Source organism: Eucyclogobius newberryi, unplaced genomic scaffold (genome assembly GCF_026437365.1).
Source record: "Eucyclogobius newberryi isolate DKJ021-1_F unplaced genomic scaffold, fEucNew1.0.hap1 SCAF_4, whole genome shotgun sequence".
Lineage (NCBI taxonomy): Eukaryota > Metazoa > Chordata > Actinopteri > Gobiiformes > Gobiidae > Eucyclogobius > Eucyclogobius newberryi.
Genome location: NW_027316056.1, coordinates 20,013,120 through 20,032,618, shown reverse-complemented (window position 1 = coordinate 20,032,618; position 19,499 = coordinate 20,013,120). Strand labels below are relative to the sequence as shown.

General features: G+C 40.7%; 2 protein-coding genes across 3 annotated transcripts in view; both read right to left on the bottom strand.

Moving 5' to 3' along the window:
• Positions 1-4,142: 4,142 nt before the first annotated feature.
• LOC140377082 (uncharacterized) lies at positions 4,143-14,510 on the bottom strand. The gene is made up of 9 exons (XM_072462375.1): positions 14,394-14,510; positions 10,909-11,999; positions 9,891-10,344; positions 8,675-8,752; positions 8,004-8,099; positions 7,376-7,492; positions 7,071-7,304; positions 5,877-6,226; positions 4,143-5,291 (listed from the first exon to the last, which is right to left on the bottom strand). The coding sequence occupies exons 1-9, from the start codon at positions 14,452-14,454 to the stop codon at positions 4,791-4,793; spliced, it is 2,982 nt and encodes a 993-aa protein (XP_072318476.1). The 5' UTR covers positions 14,455-14,510; the 3' UTR covers positions 4,143-4,790.
• Positions 14,511-16,284: 1,774 nt separating this feature from the next.
• LOC140377762 (transcription factor AP-4-like) overlaps positions 16,285-19,499 on the bottom strand; it is a 4,222-nt gene continuing 1,007 nt past the window's right edge. For both annotated transcript variants that reach the window (XM_072463313.1, XM_072463312.1), the window contains exons 2-7: positions 18,473-18,638; positions 18,305-18,403; positions 18,056-18,226; positions 17,659-17,799; positions 17,138-17,302; positions 16,285-17,055 (exon numbers count right to left, since the gene is read on the bottom strand). In XM_072463313.1, the coding sequence (XP_072319414.1) occupies positions 16,900-17,055; positions 17,138-17,302; positions 17,659-17,799; positions 18,056-18,226; positions 18,305-18,403; positions 18,473-18,638 (898 nt within the window). In that variant the 3' untranslated portion in view covers positions 16,285-16,899. The remainder of the gene's footprint in view (positions 17,056-17,137; positions 17,303-17,658; positions 17,800-18,055; positions 18,227-18,304; positions 18,404-18,472; positions 18,639-19,499) is intronic.

The window sequence follows — 19,499 nt, the reverse complement described above, 5'->3', positions numbered from 1 at the left end:
TGTCTGCAACTTGTTGCGCGCAGTTGGCAAAACATAGAGCTATGAGGAACAGCCTTGGTTGGAGCAAGCTGGTCTATAAATAGTGATGAACAAAACTCTTGCAATAACAGCACAACGCGCACATCAATGGGATTTCATCAACTTTCTCAAACTCCATAAAAGTTAAAAAAAAAAAAAAAAAAAAACGTAAACAACTTGTTTGGTTTGGGCTGAGTGAAAATGTGGTGAACGCCGTGCATACGTCACTGCCCCCCCCCCACCCCCCCCCCTCCCTTTCGATTCCAAAATCTTCCAAACTTTGTTCCCAGGCCGTGTTTCCTGCGCTCACAGCAGAGCCGTCCCAGCCGGGCTGGAGGCTCTGCTTCGGTGGAAGTCGGGCTGGATTTCCTTTCTTCTTATTCCCCATGGAGCCATGAACAAAGTTTCAAGAGAAGCCTCTAGGATGGTCGAGACTGTTATAAAAGCTCCTCCAGAGGGTTCCTCTGACAGTTCCTCTGACAGTTCCTATGGCAGTTCCTATGGCAGTTCCTATGGCCGTTCCTATGGCAGTTCCTTTGGTCTTGGCAGCACTACTTTTTGCTGGTGTATATGAGTCCAACAAACGCGCTCTGGCTGTAGCGCGTCCTCTTCCGTCCGCTGCTGGTTGACTCCCTTTAGCCCGGGGGTTTGGGACACATGAGGAGCCCCTTCAGATGACTGTCCCTCCGGGTGATTGGACTAAGTCTCCACGGTCTGCTGCTGTCGCCGCGCTCGCTCGGAAATTCTCCCCCAGCTGTTGTGGTGCTGGGACCACAGCGTCAAACCTCCGTCTCGTAAGTCAAACATGACTTCCGGTATGGGTTTTCACAATTATGAAGGCAAAAAAATACAGATGCAAATTATATATTTCTACGCGTATTATTATTATTATTATTATTATTATTATTATTATTATTATTTTATTATTATATCACAATTAAATAGAAGTGGGCTCATAGTTTTTTAGAGCAAATTAAAACTATTAGATACAATATTTGTAATATAATGTCTTCACTTTCACATTTTAAACTGATTGTGATAGTTTCACGTATTAGTATTTCATGATAGTTAATAAAAAACAATCCACTTTTGTGCGTTTGCATAAACAAATGCAGATCTTGTTAATTCGATTTTCCTGTCGTTGAAGTAGTACTAGGCTAGAAGTAGTAGTCATAATAATAATAATAGTGGTAGTAGTAGTCGTAGTAGTAGTCTACTGAGCTTTGGCTGTGTCCTCACCATAGTCTTGAAGTGAGTGGATTGAGGCATTGGTTGTATAAGTTGGACTATAAGGGAGACTGGGCTGAGTGAAACTGGGAACGTCCTGAGTGAGACTGGTGAAACAGTCTAGGGATGTTTCCCAAAGCCTAGGAACCTTGCCCTGCTTCCAGAGTCGGTTCCTCCAAAGTCAGTTCCTTCCTATCAAAAAACGTTTTTTTTTTTAAGAGAGGGTTTGATTCAAAACCAATACAGACCCATGCTTCTATTTTTAATCTTCTAAAATAATCATGATGAATTATGGGTAAATTCACATGTATTCTTGGTAAATTAGCATCATGCTAACCAAACAGGGGACACTGCCTCTGGAGGACATGAACATTGGAACATGACTTTGATGATCTGGATGCCTAACCACGCCCAGATCAGACCAAGGCAAGGAGCCTAGGCTTTGGGAAACACCAGGCCTGAACCCTTGTGTTTATGCTCAGTCAAGAGAAAAGTCAGACAGAAAGTCTGGCTTTACGGAGCAAGTTTTATGAAACAGGCCCCACACAAATACAAATTTTGTTGAGAATTAATTGGAAGATTTTGTAACCAGAGAGGTTCTGCTAGTCTTTCCTTCCTACTGCTGTCAGACTGTCCAATGATTACTGATATATGTGACATAAAACTTACTGGGATGTGGGATCTCTCCTTCACTGTGGTTCTGCCCCGAGGTTTCTACTTTCTCCCAAAGGGTTTTGTAGTTTTTTCCTGCCCAGAAGGAGGGTCTAAGGACAGGGAATGTTGGGATATTTGATCATTTCCTATGAACATTGCTCAATCTCTTGTTCACGGTCGCCTTTCGAGGCAACTGCTATTGCGATTTCAGGCATTACAAAAATGTATTTAATTGAATCAATCATGTGCAATGGGCCTACTAATTGTAATAGTAATTCATCTCAACATTTTGATAGCATATTTCTATTAGCTGAATTTGAACTGTTTTTATTTATTTTAAAAGAACATAAATGTTGCCATTTGATGCATTGTACCAGAGTTTGCCTTAGGCTAATTTATATCTGCAGCAAAGAACAACCCACAACTGTACGTTGCATCACTTGAATTTTCCCATTTTGAGACAAACAAAGTTTCCTTTATCTTATCGTAATGGGCATTACCACCGGCAATAGCTTATGAATACATCACTTCAAAACCCAGGGCTGGTGTGACTGATTGACAGCCCGCCTCAAGGCTGGTTTATAGTCCTCCATCAAATCTATGCGGAAGTGCTACACCCCCCAACATGGACTATGTGGAAAACATATCATAAAATACAGCTTAGAACTGCTGAGGTTTGGCACAGAAATATTTGCATATTAGCCTAATGTGATTTTATTGTGCCGCCTAAACTCCCATTCATGGATATGTGGTTGTCAGAAGAATCCCCAGGTTGAGAAGCTCATAGCTCACACAGCAACTTTAATGTACCCATTGTGCCCCATTTGGGTCAGATGACCTGGTATTCTTCTCACCTTTTAAAGTGCATGTTGATCAATTAAATGAGAAATTAAGACTGAAAAGATGCTCTTACTTTAGGTGGTCTAAAGTTGCCCCTAAACACTCACAGACCTACATCAGGACGTCTAAACTCAGTTTGTGTGTAAGTCGGTGTAATCCCTCATTCGTCCAGGCGTGTTCCATAGTAGAAAAAGCTTCAGTTGTAGTCATCTGGACTCAGTTTGAAAAAATAGACGTTTCGACTCTCATCCTAGAGTCATTGTCAATAAAATAATTTAGATCGAGAACTCCGATATTAATACTGTTCTGTGGTAAGACCAGCCCATTGGGCGGAGCCTTCCTGAAGTAGAAAGAGTTGTAGTTTCAACAGAAACTCCCCCCTTGTATCTACCGAGCTAGCCTATTCAGAATTTTAATGGGCTATTAGAATCCTCTTTGTCTTTGTGAGACCCTGGCTCAACCACCCTGAGTACCTGATTAGCATCTAAATGTCCTTGTCCTGGTCCTCTACCTTTCCAGGGGTTCAGTAACCCATTATAAATAACAGGAAGATTAAACCTTAGCCCTCCATTTCTGTTTAAAGAAGGTCTTTCTTTTTTAACAAAAATAGCTTCCTTGACTCCTCTTTCAAACCATCTTTTCTCCCTGCTTAAAACCTTCACTCGTTTGAAGTCGGTGAGGTGATGGCTTTGATTGTTCTGCACGAAAATGAAGGTCTTTGTTCATTTGGCTAAACATAAACAATATCAGAACGATTACGCGGCGCGGGGACTGCGGCGCGGCTCAGCATTCCTCTGTCGCCAGTGTGCGCCTCGGCGCGTGTGTGAAGTGTGCGTGTCCGCACACGCGCACTCACTCATGTTGAAGGGCTTTCAAGAGAGGCTTGTTTATTGAGCTGATAACGCCATACACTGATAAGTTTGTGTTCTCAGGAGCTCCGCCTGTGCCATCTAAATCACAGTTTACACACGTCTACTGCAAACATCTCATGTATAATATTCTTATTATGGACGGGTGTGATTGCATCCATTTCTACCTCCAGGTCAGGCCAGGTTACGTTGGCCTATCAGCAATCAACGTTTCATTTAATTAATGGCGTTGTGTTGCTATTAATATAAACTGAAAAATGCATGTATGATCATTTTTGTGCTTCTTGAACTAAAAAAACTTTAAAATGTAACCTACAGCATTTGTAATATATATATTTTTTATCATTGATTTGAAAATATTGCTGACAAATTGAGCCAAGGCACCACCTGGTGGCAACACTGTGCCAGGTCATCCTCAGTGAAACCATGAAATAATAGAACCTGACGATGTCGCGCAGTTAAATTAGTAATTAGTCATAACATTGTAATATTAGGGTCATTTCTGAAAGTAAAATAAATAATAATCACCATTGCTCTAGATCCAGTTCATTTTTACTCAAAAGAAAAGTTCAAAAGACACACTATATTCTCAAATAATCCAGCTACAATAAAAGAAAAACAAATATAAGTTTTACTATTTGGATTGGAAACTTTGAACAGATCTGCTGCTTGTTTTACAGCTTGTTTTTTGGCAAAATAATTAGTCTACAATGTCAATATAAATATTTGTCAAAAACGTCTGCATGTTGCTTCAACCACAAATAACACATGATACCTGGATGTAAGCCCCAATACAGTAGCACTGACTATTAGCTGAATTCAAATAATAATACCATCATACTGACATGAAATACATGAAACATAAAAAATAAACATATTTTTCACAGGAGTGAAAGAAATATTTTGTACAAATAGACTGAACAATTACAGTTTCATAACCAAGATACAGCATCTGTTTTATTCACTTTTTACATTTCTCATTCTCAATGTTTAAGTTCCTGTAATTGCTAAAATGAAGTATAAAGTTAAAATATCAAATTTGCTTTGTCAACTTTTAACAACATTGTGTAAAATGTCTTGATTTTTTTCAAGCCAACATTGTCCAATATTCTTTTGCTGTGAGTTGTTTGATCACAGCTCATGATGCCAGTGGCACAAAGGATAGTTTCTGCCCTGATCCTCTCACTGTCGCCTCCACCGGTTTTTAGGCTTCTCCTCGCAGCTGGGACCCTCACAAGTCCCGGGGAAAGGCGGCGGTGGTGTCGGGGCGTGTTTTGGGGGAGGTGGCGTGTCAGGGGTGGTATTGATGCTGCTGAGGAGAGCCGGGAGATCCTGTGAGATGGCCCTCTCCAGTTTGTCCATCAGACATCCACCGCTCCAGCTGCAGTGGTACGAAAGCTGCTTAAAGTTGGCCACTGGATTCACGCCAAAGAAGTCCTCGTAGGCCTCCTTGTCAGGTAAGTCGAACTTGCTGATGTTGGTCTTGGCCAGAATAGACTTGAAGATGTAATATTTGTCTGGATCACTCACGATGTCGTGCAAAACCTCGTAAGGGTCACTGAACCAGCCCAGCTTGTCATAGTAGGTCTGGAGGTAGCGGTCCACCAGCAGAGCGTGGATTCGCACTCTGATACCGTGCTGACGGATGAAGGCTATTTTGTTCTCCAGTTGGTTTTCAATCACCTGTAGGCAAAACAATAAAAAAAGTCAACCTTAACTTAATGCAGCATTTTGTAAATAGTTTGTCACATTCACACGCCTGTTTAACTCTATAGATTTAGTGCTTTTGAAAGAAATATCAGAATTATGATCCAAAATTGATGAACCTTGACATTATTTGTTGGCTACAGTCAATTTAACTGGCAAACATCATGTGAAAAGTGACATAAATTCTTTACATAGGGGAAAAAGTCACACATTCACAGAAACATTCATACACCAGTGCACGCATATGGAGAAGACCTTGAACTTTGTGCCAGATTATTATTATTTTTCTCATGTGGATAGGCCAAGTAGGTACAGAGATATGAACCATAAACTAGAACAACAATCTGTAATCTGAGCTTTAAACAGCAAATGCCACCACAGAAATCTGACCTGTGTCCAGCTCAATGTGAAACTAAAGGGCTGCTGTGGGTTTCAAGCTGTGGCAACAGTCCTTCATTAACATAGCAATGAAAATATGAGATCGTTTGAATGGGTAAACCTCCTTCAAGCCTTAAAATCAGAAGGGAATCATTTGGCTGAAACCCACGACTAACACTGCACCTGATTGAGGTCGTCGAGCAGAGAGATCTCCTCCTTCATGAACAGGTCTCGGCTGGTGTCTCCAGAGTAGTCCAGAGGCCAGAAGGAGCTGACGTAGACCCGCGGAGGTTCAGTCACGTTGACCAGAGGAGCCATACTCCAAAACAGAGCCCCATAAACCCTCATCAAGTCCTGTGTGGACACTGTGTCGGCTTTGTTGAGAATCAGACGCAGCTGGGACTCTCGGCCCTTCATCTGCTTGAAGAGCATCTCCAGTTCTCCACCCACATCCAGCTTTGTGGGGTCAAACACCAGGAAGATCAAATCGGCACGGTCTATGAACCACTGGCACACTTCATTGTAGGGGTAACCTGGCAACAGGGAAAGAGTCGACATAATGTAAGCAGTTTCTCCAATCTACTTAAAGCCCAATTGTATGTAGTTTGGAGCTTTGGTTTGGTACTCCATGTGTTTAAATAATGTGCAATTGTGTGTTTTTCATTATTAGGTAAAATGACAGGAGATCATATGGATGTTAATTCAAGTAAATACATTTATCATGAGGTTTAAAAACCCTTTTTGACATAATGTTGTCCAAGTATATGGCTTGGAATATGTACAAACATTACACTGTGAACAAAGTAATTAGTCCGGGAGCCGTGAAATCCATAGACTTCATGAAGCTTAAGTTGACCTGTGTGATCTGTGGAATAACATCCCTGTGGAACAGCTTTGTTTGGACAAATGACAAATACTAATTAATTCTACATAGCTATTTAGGTACAGAGCTCATTATGGAGCTAATATATTGAGAACATTTTTAATATACACATGGAACTGTACTACCATGTCGCAGTGTAACTGTGAAACTGTTTGTGAAGCATATTTATGCTTGATATTGCTTTTTTAAAAATATGGTTTTGACAATCATTAGAAAACATTTGTATAAACCCGTGGAATGTGATATTGCTGCATTCCTCATCATGTCCTGTGTGAAACTGTAAATGTCTGTAGCACCACGTTTTACTCTCACAAAGTTAGTCTGAGGCTTTGTCCAATAAAAGAATGGTTGGGGTCCCCAAAACTTGTAATGACCCGAAGTATACACTAATATATACATTAAACCTTTTCTAAAGTAAGAAAAAGGGGTCTGGCTCCTGGACTAAATCGTTTCAGCTCAAACAGAGAATTACACTTCCATCAGGGCGCTGTTACCTCTCTCTTGCTGTTTGCGGTTTTCAATGATCCCCGGTGTGTCCACAAGAGTGACCCTCTCCAGAAGCTTGTGAGGCAACTCGATTCCCACCAGTCGTTCCAAAAATCCCTGTCCAAACTTCTCCAGGGGTGAGAACGCCCGCGAGCTGTCTGCAGCCATCACAATGCCCTCAACACTGCGGAACTTTTCCCCGTGCATGATGACGGTGTACTCTGATGTGGTCGGCTCGGCTCCTGCGAAATGGATCAACCAAACATTAACGGTAGATAAAATGTGTATTTGTATCATCCTGTGCGTTGCTCACCTGTGTAGAGCTCCTGTGAGGTGCCGTGGAGACCCAGCAGGTAGTTGATCATTGAGGATTTACCGACGCTCCACGGACCCAGGAAGAGAATCATGGGCTTTGAGGTAATTTCACCATCTGCAGAGTCAAAACGCACATATTACAATCTTGTGTAGATACCATTTAAAAGCAATATCTTTTCTTGATCATCATCATCATGTACTGTATTGAAAATGCTATTTCAGTGTCTCCAATCCATGTCTTAAATCCAAAAAGTACAAGACATTATATTTAATTAGCAAAATTCCTTTTTTTATGCTTCTGTTTTTGATTGATAAACTTAAAATAATCCATGAACTAACTTGTATTAACATGAATACAGGCTCATGTCTGTTTCAATTTGTATTAACTGAGTAAAGTAAGAAGTGTAAATAATGCTTCATACACTCAAGCGCATCATCACCAAACCCTTTTTATCTATTTTGGGTCAGTAATCTCATGATAGTAAAAAAACAAAACCATTGGTACATATGCTACATAAGGTGTCCACAACTTCCACTCTACATTCTGCCCTACAACAAATACGTATATAGCTGTATTAATGTTGGACTATGTAATATTGTATTATGTATAAGGAGCTTGAGTTTACCTGTTACTTCATACTGTCTCAGCTCATTGTACTTGAAGGCGTCTTCCATTGGTTTGATGGCTGTGTGGTAGATGTCCATCAACTTTTTCTGAGCAGCTTAAGAAAATGAAAAAGAGAATTGAACATTTTGGCAAACGCTTTTGAACCAGTATAATGCCAATGCCTTTGCTACCACTTCTGACAAAACTTTGACATGAACAACTCTCAATAAGTTTGATGAATTGAACTAAGCTAATTAAGATGTTAGCAATCTGCAGTGTTTAGTCTGTTTCATAACAAGCCATTCCACTTGAGGAGAACAGAGGGGCTTTCATACAACGGAAGAACACAGTGGTACTTTTGTACTGATTAATCACCTGTCTAAAGACAGACTCACGCACAGCCCCAGGATCACCACATCAGGAAGCAATTTTGTGAATACTTTTAGCACACAGTGTGCACAGTGAGCTTCCCCTCTATTAAATGTCTGTGGTTTATTTCAATTAATACTATTATAAGTGTAATATTATACTATTGACTATGTATAATTGTTTCTTCTATTGCATTGTGTGAGCTTCTGTGGATCGAGTTTGTTAAAGTCTAAATCTAATAGAGTCAGGGATATTTAATTTACCTAGTCACAAAGCATTTTTATGGTAATTGAACAGGTCTTATTTGGGAAATGTTTTTACCTGAGAACTCGGCTGAGAGCTCAGATGTACTCAGGTGCAGCGTCTCCTCGATGTGGCTCCGGTCCCTCATTGTCGGACCTGAGTGTGGAAATATGTACACATTTGAATCAAGTGCCCAACCGTTCAAACATCCACATAGCTTGAGTAAATGTTACATTAAACTTAAATAAAAGTATACAATCCCCAGATGATTTGTCTTTATTCTCCTCTTGCAGCATGTTTCTAACCATTTCAGAGAAAAGAAAAAATATTATTCCATTATTCCAGATCACAGTTTATTGTTTTGCATCTTTTCCTGGTATTTTATTTGAACTAATTTAATTTAATATAATTTGATCTACTACAGACAAGCAAATACAGCAGAAGTTATTTTTCGTCATAATGCATGTGGGTGGGCTCATTCGGTCTCCCCTCCCCCAGCAAAGGGAAAGGTTGCTCTGAATAGCTTGACCATTCGGTCCAGCTGTTATGTCATACTTCTGCCCATCAGTCAGTCCCGTTCCTCTGCTATGTCAGTGCTTTTATTTTTGTACCACACTGTTGCCAATTCCTCTTTATCTACACACATTCAGGGAGTATACGAACTTACAGACAACTTACTGAGGAACTGGAACTCTTAGTTTTAATATTGCAGATATATCAAAATGAAGGCTTTGTATGTTTAAAACACATTATTGGTACTAATCTTTTGCTCCAATACATTTGATAAAAATGTATAGCCCCAAAACTTAAGTCTCTGTATATATATTTTTTATTTGAAAATCTGTCTTTCCGTTTTGCACCATTGATAAAATTACTAAAACCTGCAACTTATCTTGAGTAATATGTGGCCCTCAGAGGCAACTGTTGTTGTGATTTTGGGCCTTACAAAAATAAATTGATTTGATGATTTGATGAAATATAAAAAGTATGGGTGATTTCTGTGCTATTGCTTTACCCCAGAAATGAAGACGTCCAACACAGGATTGTGGGAACCATAAAACAGAACTGGGTAGACTTTTATAGCTTGTGTCAACACCTAGACACGGGCTAGGTGTTGCCATGCCTCCTTAACTACAGACACAGCAAGGGCATGGGGCAGATTGGCAGTGACGGGCGATCGGTAACACATAAGCCTTCAGTGTAAGTGAGGAGACTCAAGTTACTTCGGTCATGCATTTTCTTAATAATACCCAGCAGCAGATAAGAATAGACTTGGAAACAGTTCATTCTTTACCTTTTGCTTTAGGCGGTTCTGGCTTCTCCTCTCTCACTTCCTCGACAATAGCATCTACAATGGTTTCCTCGTGTTGCACTGGGGAGTCTGGGGTGACCTCAATTGCAGGCTCTGGTTCTGCCTCTGGACTGACTGAGTCTAGCTCAGGCTTGAGCTCATCTTCACTTTCAGCAAAGAGTTCCTCTAAAGCAGGAGCATCAACAGTTGGCTCATGTTCCAAGATGGCCACCTCCTCTGTAGCTCCTTCTTCGTCTGTGTCCTCATTTAGATCCTCGTGAGCATCGACAGACTCCTCTGGGACAACAATAGACTCAAGCAAAACTTCCTCAGCTTCTTCTTCCCCTGCAGGTTCAATTTCAACCTGTTCTTCCTCAGCGTCTTCCTCTTGCGCTATTGCCTCCTCTGTGGTTGTAGCTGCTCCATCATCTGCTTCAGCTGCTTCATCTTCAGTTGCCTAAAGAAGTAATATTATGGCGTCAAAAATGATAATGCTGTTTGTGATCTGAGACAATCAAAAACCCACATCTAAGCAAACAGACCATGTAATATTATAATATATTTGGGATACCACTTGCTGCCAGCTTTCTGACTTAATAAATACATAAACACATTTTTCCATCCATGGACACATATTTAATAACCATTATCTTGATGCAGTTTGTTGTGGACATGTTCTTATTCATTCAAAATTCAGTATTTATTTATTTCAGGGACAGTGTACATTAATTTAAATATGCCGGAGTTAGCCAACTATATTTTTCATCTGTAGTCCCACTGAAATGTATAAGCCTCAATACATTTTTATACCACAGTGATAATGAAAACAATCTCTTATTTTATGAATATTGATACTTGGTCATACATATGAGTATCTAGTTGTATCTGCTTTAGATTTTTACATCGATCTTCTCTAAAATGTAACAGGAACAACTGTGAACTGTGAACACAACTTGAAATCATCAATCCAGACTAAATTATAACAAAACAGACAATTCCAGTATGAATAGTATGCACTTACTTCTGTTGGCTCTTCCTGGTCTGTTTCTGTTGGTTCCTCCTGCTGTTCTTCTAAAGCCGCCACCTCCTCCTCAGTATCTGCCTCTGTTACATCTTCTTGTGTTTCTCCTTCCTCAACGTTTACCTCCCCAGCAACAGGATCTACTCTAACTTGATCCATTTCGTCCTCTTCATCATTGACAACATCGACCTCATGTGCAGTGATAACTTCAGCTCCTTCTACTTCAGCAGAAGCTTCCTCACCATTTCCCTCTGCTGTATTGGTTTCTTCTGGTTCTGCTTCTCCAGCCAATTCCTCAGTGGAATCTGTAGTTTCTTCATCATGGTTTTCTTCTTCTTCTGATTCTTCAGAAGCTGCCTCTTCTTCCACAGCAACTTCCTCGATGTCCGTTTCCTCTGTTACATCTTCAACCTCCTTGATGTCTGTTTCCTCTGTTACATCTTCAACCTCCTCGATGTCCGTTTCCTCTGTTACATCTTCAACCTCCTCGATGTCTGTTTCCTCTGTTACATCTTCAACCTCCTCGATGTCTGTTTCCTCTGTTACATCTTCAACCTCCTCGATGTCTGTTTCCTCTGTTACATCTTCAACCTCCTCGATGTCTGTTTCCTCTGTTACATCTTCTTGTATTTCAGTTTCTCCTTCGTCACTGTTTACCTCCGCTGTGTCCAATTCCTTGTCATCTGTTACCTCTGGTTCATCTTCTCCTGTTTCTTCTACCTTTGCTGTTTCATCTACCTCTTCTTCTTCTACTTCTTCATTATTTGATGCCGCTTCTTCTTCAGTGGCTTCTTCTTGTTTTAGATATTTTTCTTCAATTTCGTTTGTAATTTCCCCTTGATCTGTGTCTTCCTCTGCCGCTTCCTCTGGTTCAGTTCCTTCTTCAGCAGTGACAGCATCAGAGGGGGCAGGCGGCTTGCAGGGCGGACAAAGTGGCCTGTCCGGAGCAGGCGTGTCGTTGGATGAACTCTGGGTTGTATGTTCATCTGTCGCGTCGCATCCACAGGGGAAAATGTCTGTGCCATCAGGCTGCTGGAGCTGCAGTGGCACTAGAGGTTCATCATCAGGGACAGAGGGATCAGCCGATAGACCTGGGGAAGAAAAAGCTATTTGTATCACCAAGATGTGGAGCCATATCCGAGTTAGTTCAAATTTCCTCTCACATGTGGTATTGTCAAAATGGTATTACATTTTGAAGGTAAAGCAAAGATGGGTGAAAGGAGATGGGGAAGTACACTTTTAGTATATTTGTGTCATTTCATTGATCATTCATAAATTACATTAATGAACATAAAGATTATCCTATGTTCAGTGGCTGGAGGAAAATCAAACGCTATAAACTCAGAAAGGTTTTAATAGCTGCATTTGCCATGCTGCTGTTTTACCCTGGATGATGATAAATATATGAAACTCTAGACATGGTTAAAATTAATATACAATGTGATTGTCTCTTAGCACATAAAGGTGAGGTTATGCATTAGAAATACAAATGTAGAATCGTAGAAATACGAATGGCTTTTTATCATTGAATTCTCTGCGAAAGGTTGACATGTTCTAACTACAAGTTGGTACAGCCTTTGATATTCAGGGAGGCATAGATTAAATGTACTGATAATTGAGTGAAATGAATACAACAGGGATTTGGTGTGTGGTAACATGAAGAGGGGGCTGTACTGATCTGGACACAGTGGTTTGGATGTGCCCCAACATACATTGCTACAGCACATTAAACTTTTCACCCTGGGCAGCTGAAAGCTCACGGCTACAACTGATACTACTGTCATTAGTGTCATTTATATGATGATTTGTACCAAGCAAGATATTTTAAAGCAGACACTTTCATTTACCTGTGATTATGTAAGACTAATTTGGCTTTCTTGTAGGTGGGCCCCCTGGGACCTGACAGTGCAGTGCACAGGGAGCGGGACAGAGAGGGACAGGTGCCTGATACAGAGTGCTACCTCAAGGACAGAAATAGCCCCACAATGAGTCAGAGGGCGAACAGGAGGAGGGATAATTCCACTCCTATTTTCAGGAATAGTGACGCTCCCTCTTCCCTGATTGTCAGAGCAAGTAAATGTGCACTATTACACTTCTCTAATGCAACAGCACGCAGCAAAGACCTGCATCAGTTAACACTAAGCAGCCTGTAGCTACATATAGTAATCAACGTATCGACCAGAGTGCAAGAAAAACTCACATATTATAACAATAATATTCAACAAATTGACTGAACAGAGCGGTTTGGAATCAGCTGCACGTTAAATAAGAGTTACAGTTAACATTTGTTACAGATTGAAAGCCTTTTTTATATGAACATTACTGAGGATATACATTTAATACAATGAAATCAGTTACGGTAATAATTAGGATATGTACATTCATTATAATAATACTAAACTCAAACTATTCTTGCTTTGGTTCCACTAGGTGGGGGTAGACCACAGTTGTAATGTCAATATTATAAATCACCAAACACATTTGAACTACAGGAAGAGGGCAGGGTCGACAATATGTAACAGGTGAAGAATGTAGAATGTCCCAACTTAATTGAATGACTCACTTTTGTGTTAATAGAATACATGTTGCACAATTCAATACATTCATGTCCATGCCATCTCTACCACAATGAGACATTGACCAAAGCTTAGGAAAAGTGTTTTCATGTTGCCGTTTCAGCTCCATGATTCACTTATCAACGTTTTAAATAGTCCTTGATTATCTGCTTATGTAACCCCGACAGTTCAGCTGCTGTGCTACTGGACCCATGTCTGCATGTCCTCTGCAGCGCTCCCGTGTCCCGTTATAGTTTAGACGCCCCCTGCACATGGAGCCTGCTCACTAGGACCCCACAGAGAGACTGCACTTACTCCAAAACCTTCTCTAAGAGGTTAACTGCAACAAAACTTCAATACATGTGATTTAATTTGATCCCAGTTTGACTTGAGGACAAACAATTATGGCAATTATGATGTGACAAATAGGTCAACACAAGGGCACACAGGGTTATGCCTTTTCCTGGTAATCCAATGTGCAAATGTGAATCTAGGGACAATAACACATTTATTCATATTTAAATCGCTGAGAGCTGAAATAACCCACACACAGTTATGGTAGCTGAGCCTTTCTGGATGTGTGGAGACCTAGGAGATCTATCAGCTGCAGAGACGCCTCAGCCTGGACTCTACATTTAGAACCAAACACAGGCCAAGACAGCACTTTTCATACAGGGGTACTACGATTTTGAAAGTACTATATTAAATTAGAGCTTCAGTTATTGTGGTGATAACAGCATACTATAGACAGACGTGAATAGTAAACACAATTTTCAATAACTTGAATAAAAGTAGAGATAATATTTGTATCAGTGTGTCCTAAATCAATTAGTCAATGAGCATGTGCGTGTCTTGAATGACGATAGGCCAATATTAAACAATACATAACATGTCAACATCTAAATGTTTCATTCAGTGTGATTTTCCTACCTGTTGCAGAAAAGCCCAGTAGACACAGCAACAGGCAGCACCACGACATTGCAGACTTCATTTTGGGTGCGAGGGGCCTTCTTCTGCTCTGCCTGCTCTATATATACAAGAGTGTGAAGACAGGGGTCATATGAGCAGGGGCGGGACATCAGGCCGGACCCCAAGTTGTGCCACTGTCAGCTGCTCAAACCAAAAGCAGGAGCACCACATAAGAGGAGGCCGAAGGAAGTGGCTAGCAATGAAAGTACCGCTATTTCATCCTGATCGAGCGAAACAATTCTTGACCAAAAACATTTGGTAGAACAGTACTTCTATAGTAAGTCTATAGTTCAGCACTGAACTTCTGCAGAGATGGGCCGGTTTGTTTCTTCATTCACCTAAGACTCGCTTGCAAATTCCATGTCAACATAACATTTGCATTAAGTTAAGTAAACAGGTGGAAACAAACACACGGTCTAATAAAAAAGTACAAATTTTATTTTATTTTTTTCAATTTTACAAAAGTGAGTTTACCCAACAAAAATATAACAGTTTCTTGTCATCCTGGACAAAATAAAGAAACAAAATGCTTGTCACCAAAACACAAATTAGACAGACACAATGGTGTTAAAATGTGTCACAGCAAAAGCTTACAAAAATACATGGACAAATTCACTTTTGAGCATTGATTCAGGCAGTACAGAACAGCAAGTGCTTCATATCCAAATTCATTTATGACAGCAGTTCTGCAAACATGTCAAGAATGAAGACGACCAATCAGAAAACACGACATAATAGACTGGCATTGGTCAGTAAACTAGACCTCTTTCTAGCAAAGCTTCACAAAAATCAGAAAAGAAAAGCCTACAAACCCCAATACAAGAATCAAGAATTCTCACACAAAGTCTTGATCACAATGAAAATTAGCAGTAAGACAAAATAACAAAAGGCCGCTTTTAGCAAAGATTAGGAACATGCGATCAATTAAGAAAACATAAAAAAATGACAGGTCTAGATCCAAATCAATGGAATGTTTACAGCATTAAGAAACTGAGGAGCGGGACACGGTTTTCCAGTCAAATTCCTGTGACAAGCAAAATAACATGAGATGGACAAACTGGGCACATTCAGAAAGTAATCCACAGAAGAGAATCCATAGTGCAGTGCTTGATGTCAACTTCTTAAAAACATAAATTGAAGCTTGGTCAGAAGTTACATTACAATGACAAATAAGTCCATAAATATTTGGTTAGTGACCCAACCTTTTAGTCTTCTATCTGACAAGCAATTTAGGGCTGGACAAAAACCACCTGGACATCACACAACCCACACGTTCTCCGTGTTTCAGACCTTTACGGCAGATCGCTCATCTTCAAAGGCTTTTATTCCTCTCAAATGTCCAATGACTAAAGCTGGGAGGATGCATGATGATGTTGAAATAGAGTCAATATACAGAGGAAATAACAAAGCTTGGGTCACTGTCCAAACATGTATGAATCTAAGTGTATATAAGGGGTACAGTCGTCATGATGGGGCATCAAAGTGCAACACTAAGTTGGTAAAAAGCACTATTTAGACTGCTCTTTACACCATTTCAGCCTACATTCTTCAGCATCATGATGTCAAGTTTCATGAGAACATTGTAGGTATGCACCCCTACTCACGGTGCATAGTTTCTTCACCTGCAAACATATATCACTCCAACAAACAAAATGCAGATCCAAATGCATAAATACAAGACTGTTTAGTGCATAGTCACTAAAGAAAATTAAGACCATATTTTTGTTGGAAACAGAAGCCTACATGCAAACAATATCTATCAAATTTTATATATATATATATATATATATATATATATATATATATATATATATATATATATATATATATATATATATATATATATATATATATATATATATCCTGACGAGTCTGCAACATTGTCTGTTCTTGTAAAAGTCACAAAGCTGGTTAACCACTAATTTGCCAAATTTGATAGCTTTCAGTATTCACTAAATCAACTAAATTCATTGTTTAATAGCTTATTTTAAGAGCTTACTTGAAGTTTTTTAATCACACAATGGGTCCATTAGTATCTGAAGTCATAATGTCAGTTTTAAAATGTAAAAAGCACCAGAGTGTAAAAAAAAAAAATGTATGAAAGAATGATGTGATTTTAAGTGAGATGTCGCCTTCTTCATGGGTAAGTACATTCAAACAAGATTTTCGTGACGCTGTACAAATAATACTGTCGGCGTGTCAGAGCCTAATGTAACATTTTCATAAACCGATGCTCTTTTTACGAATCTGTCGAAGATGGAAGCAAATGGCAACCCCGTGATATTTGTATGGTTATTGAACTTTTATATTTTACAGTACGTTGCAGAACCACTTGACAAAGATTAACTCACTGGAGTTTGGTTAATGCCAAAGAAATGTGTTTTTCAAATGTAGTTATGCTCCAGAGGCCCTTCTTGCAGTGAATCAGTATTAAGTGTTTGGTAGTTGAGTTCAATGGACAAACCGCTCAGTTCATTGAGCAGTCCTCTCCCTCGGTGTCCGTGTCCGTCTCTGAACATGTGGCATCCAAAGCAACGTGGCTGGGGCTAACAATAACTGCTCGCCGCTGCTCCTCCTCGGCACTGGCTCGCCTCTCCTGAGTGCGTTCAATGTGTTGAATGGCCTAAAAACAACAAACAACATATGATGCCTGTAATTACAAGCAGACATCTTTTTCTCTTGACACGTTGAAAATGGGATCATACCTGGACTATGGTGTCGAGGTTCTGTCTGGACGTGGACGCAGTGCTGGTGTGGCCTGCTGGACTCATGGTCACGACAGTCACATGATGGGGCTGAGTTAGTGTAGGGGCCGGGACGATCACTGTGGGGTGATGTGTTGGGGCGGGAGGGGCCGAAGGAGCGCGCACCTGGGGAAATGCATGCAAATTAACACAGCCATTTTTATTCAGTTGCCTCTTTTTTTTTTTAGATTTTGAGCCCGGAGGCTTTATTGGACAGGAAAGATAACATGAAATGGGGGACTGCACTAGAAGGTAAATTCTAAGATAGCATCATATATTTAATGCATTTTTTAATGTCTTATATGATTTCTAAACTGCTTCTGTTTAAAGTGTCGTGTCATTAAATGGCCAGAGGAGCCCAGAACAAACATGACAGGAAAAAAGCCACTCTGGACCTTCTGCATGGGTGGCAGAAGAGCTAGTCCTTCCTACTTTTTGTGAATACACAAGGGTCTGGAACCAGACCATAGAGCTGCTCTGACCTGTGCCGTCTGTCTGTCCAGTGCGTGGATTTGCTGCAGCCTCAACAGTGTGTGGTTCTGCAGCAGCGCCTGCTCCTCCTCCACTTGCTGAGTGATCACCTTCAGACGCTCCGGATGAAGCTGCCCGTCCAGGGTACGCACCTGACAGAGAGACAGAGAGAGAGAGCGAGAGAGCGAGAGAGAGACACACAAACTTTACTGCAAAAGAAAACCTAACTGATAATGAATCCCTCAGGCTAAACAAGCTCTGCTGGTTTATGATTGGTCCGCTGCTTAAATTGTCTTGAGGCTCCTCTTTGTCAGAACCCGTTTGTCAGGTATATTTACTAGCTCCATCTCAGTCTTCTTTAGTCAACAGACCCCTTTTATAAAAACACAAGAAAAGTCTTTGTCGAACCTGCTCCTCCAGATGCACCCGGGCTGAGCGCTCCTTATCAAGCTGCTGCCGTAGCTCAAGCATCTCCCTCCTCAGCTCGTCCACTTTGTCCTCATCCAGTGTGTCCGGGGACCCAATGCCCTCATCCTTCTCCTCTGCTCGCTTTCTCTTTGGGGATGAACCGCTAAACTCCTGCAGGGGCAAGGGGATTTTAGACATTTTTAAGTATGACTTAAAGAACAAAACAAGCTTGGAATAAATGATTGTTACCTGAATAAATCGTTTGAGCTGGTTGTTCTGAGCCAAAAGTTGTGTCTTTTCTTGCTCCAAAGCATAAATATAATCTGATGTCTGCTGTAAGATGGCCGCCTGATAAGAGTAGAAACTATAGTCATCTTGACATTCTGTGCATACTATACTATATCATTAATACTACACCTTGCTCAGCTTCTCTCCATCTGCATGTGGCAGGAGTGTTTTGAGGGAGTGAAATCCAGCATTGATGCTTTGCATTCGTCGTCGCTCATTGCTGTTGGCAATTTCCCGGCGAATGCGTCTTTCTTGGTCCTGTGCGGTCTCTGGACTAAGCGGGATGTTGGCAAGGCTAAAAACAACAAGAGCGTAGCGCATTATTTAATGCGAGAAGAACAGGTAATGCAATGCACAGGTTAAATTAAGTTCAACACAGTGTAACCTTTAACATGTAACACGTAAAGGCGGTATGGACGATTTTTCGGCGATTTGAGAACGCAGGCGGAAGTGCGCATGCGCACTCCCCCGTGCGGACTGATACAACACACACGTGCGTTTGTTTATTAGCGCAACGGAGCGCATCGCATCTCTTGTCTCCCGTAGATTTCTGTCCACTTCTGCGTCAGCTCGAACTGTCTTTCTCCGTCTTCATTTTGCCCCGTACACTGAGGGAACTATATTCTGATAGATCCATGCGCTTAGGCACGCGGAAACGTGAGGACGAACCGCACGCGGCTGCAGGTGAGCGATAGGTGCGTTTTATGATTGATACGTGGCAGGACAAATGATTTATCCACGCCACGAGGAAATATGATAAAAAATTTGCTGAAAAAAATCGTCCATACCACCTTTAAACATGTTTGTCCCTAAAGGTCCATGAGTTCATGTGAACTATGAGAACCGTAATCACATTAAATCACTCAAACTTCTGGAAACTGCACGTTTTTGCTCATATTCAATGGGTATGAAACAGTACCATTTTCATTTTAACAAATTGGAAAATAAAAAGGGATTCTTAAATTAGTCAAATCATAAATATTAAAATAATCGTGGTATAGTTGGATTAGATGATGCATAGATTAATGTGTGCTAAAACTAGTGAGTAAATACAGTTTGTGTAGGTGATAAGCTGCGCTGGTTCCTCGTGGCCGATAGGGGCGCGTGAGCGCCAGAGCAGTGAAATGTGACACCAGCAACACCAGGGCCCTGGCCA

What these genes read in the sequence shown, in the direction of transcription:
- LOC140377082 (XM_072462375.1), bottom strand. Translation starts at nt 14,454, where the DNA reads ATGAAGTCTGCAATGTCGTGGTGCTGCCTGTTGCTGTGTCTACTGGGC. An exon ending in CTCACAGGAGCTCTACACAG is followed by an intron (nt 7,305 to 7,375) that starts GTGAGCAACGCA and finishes TCCATTTCGCAG; the next exon opens with GAGCCGAGCCGACCACATCA. An exon ending in TGCTCGACGACCTCAATCAG is followed by an intron (nt 5,292 to 5,876) that starts GTGCAGTGTTAG and finishes TTTTGCCTACAG; the next exon opens with GTGATTGAAAACCAACTGGA.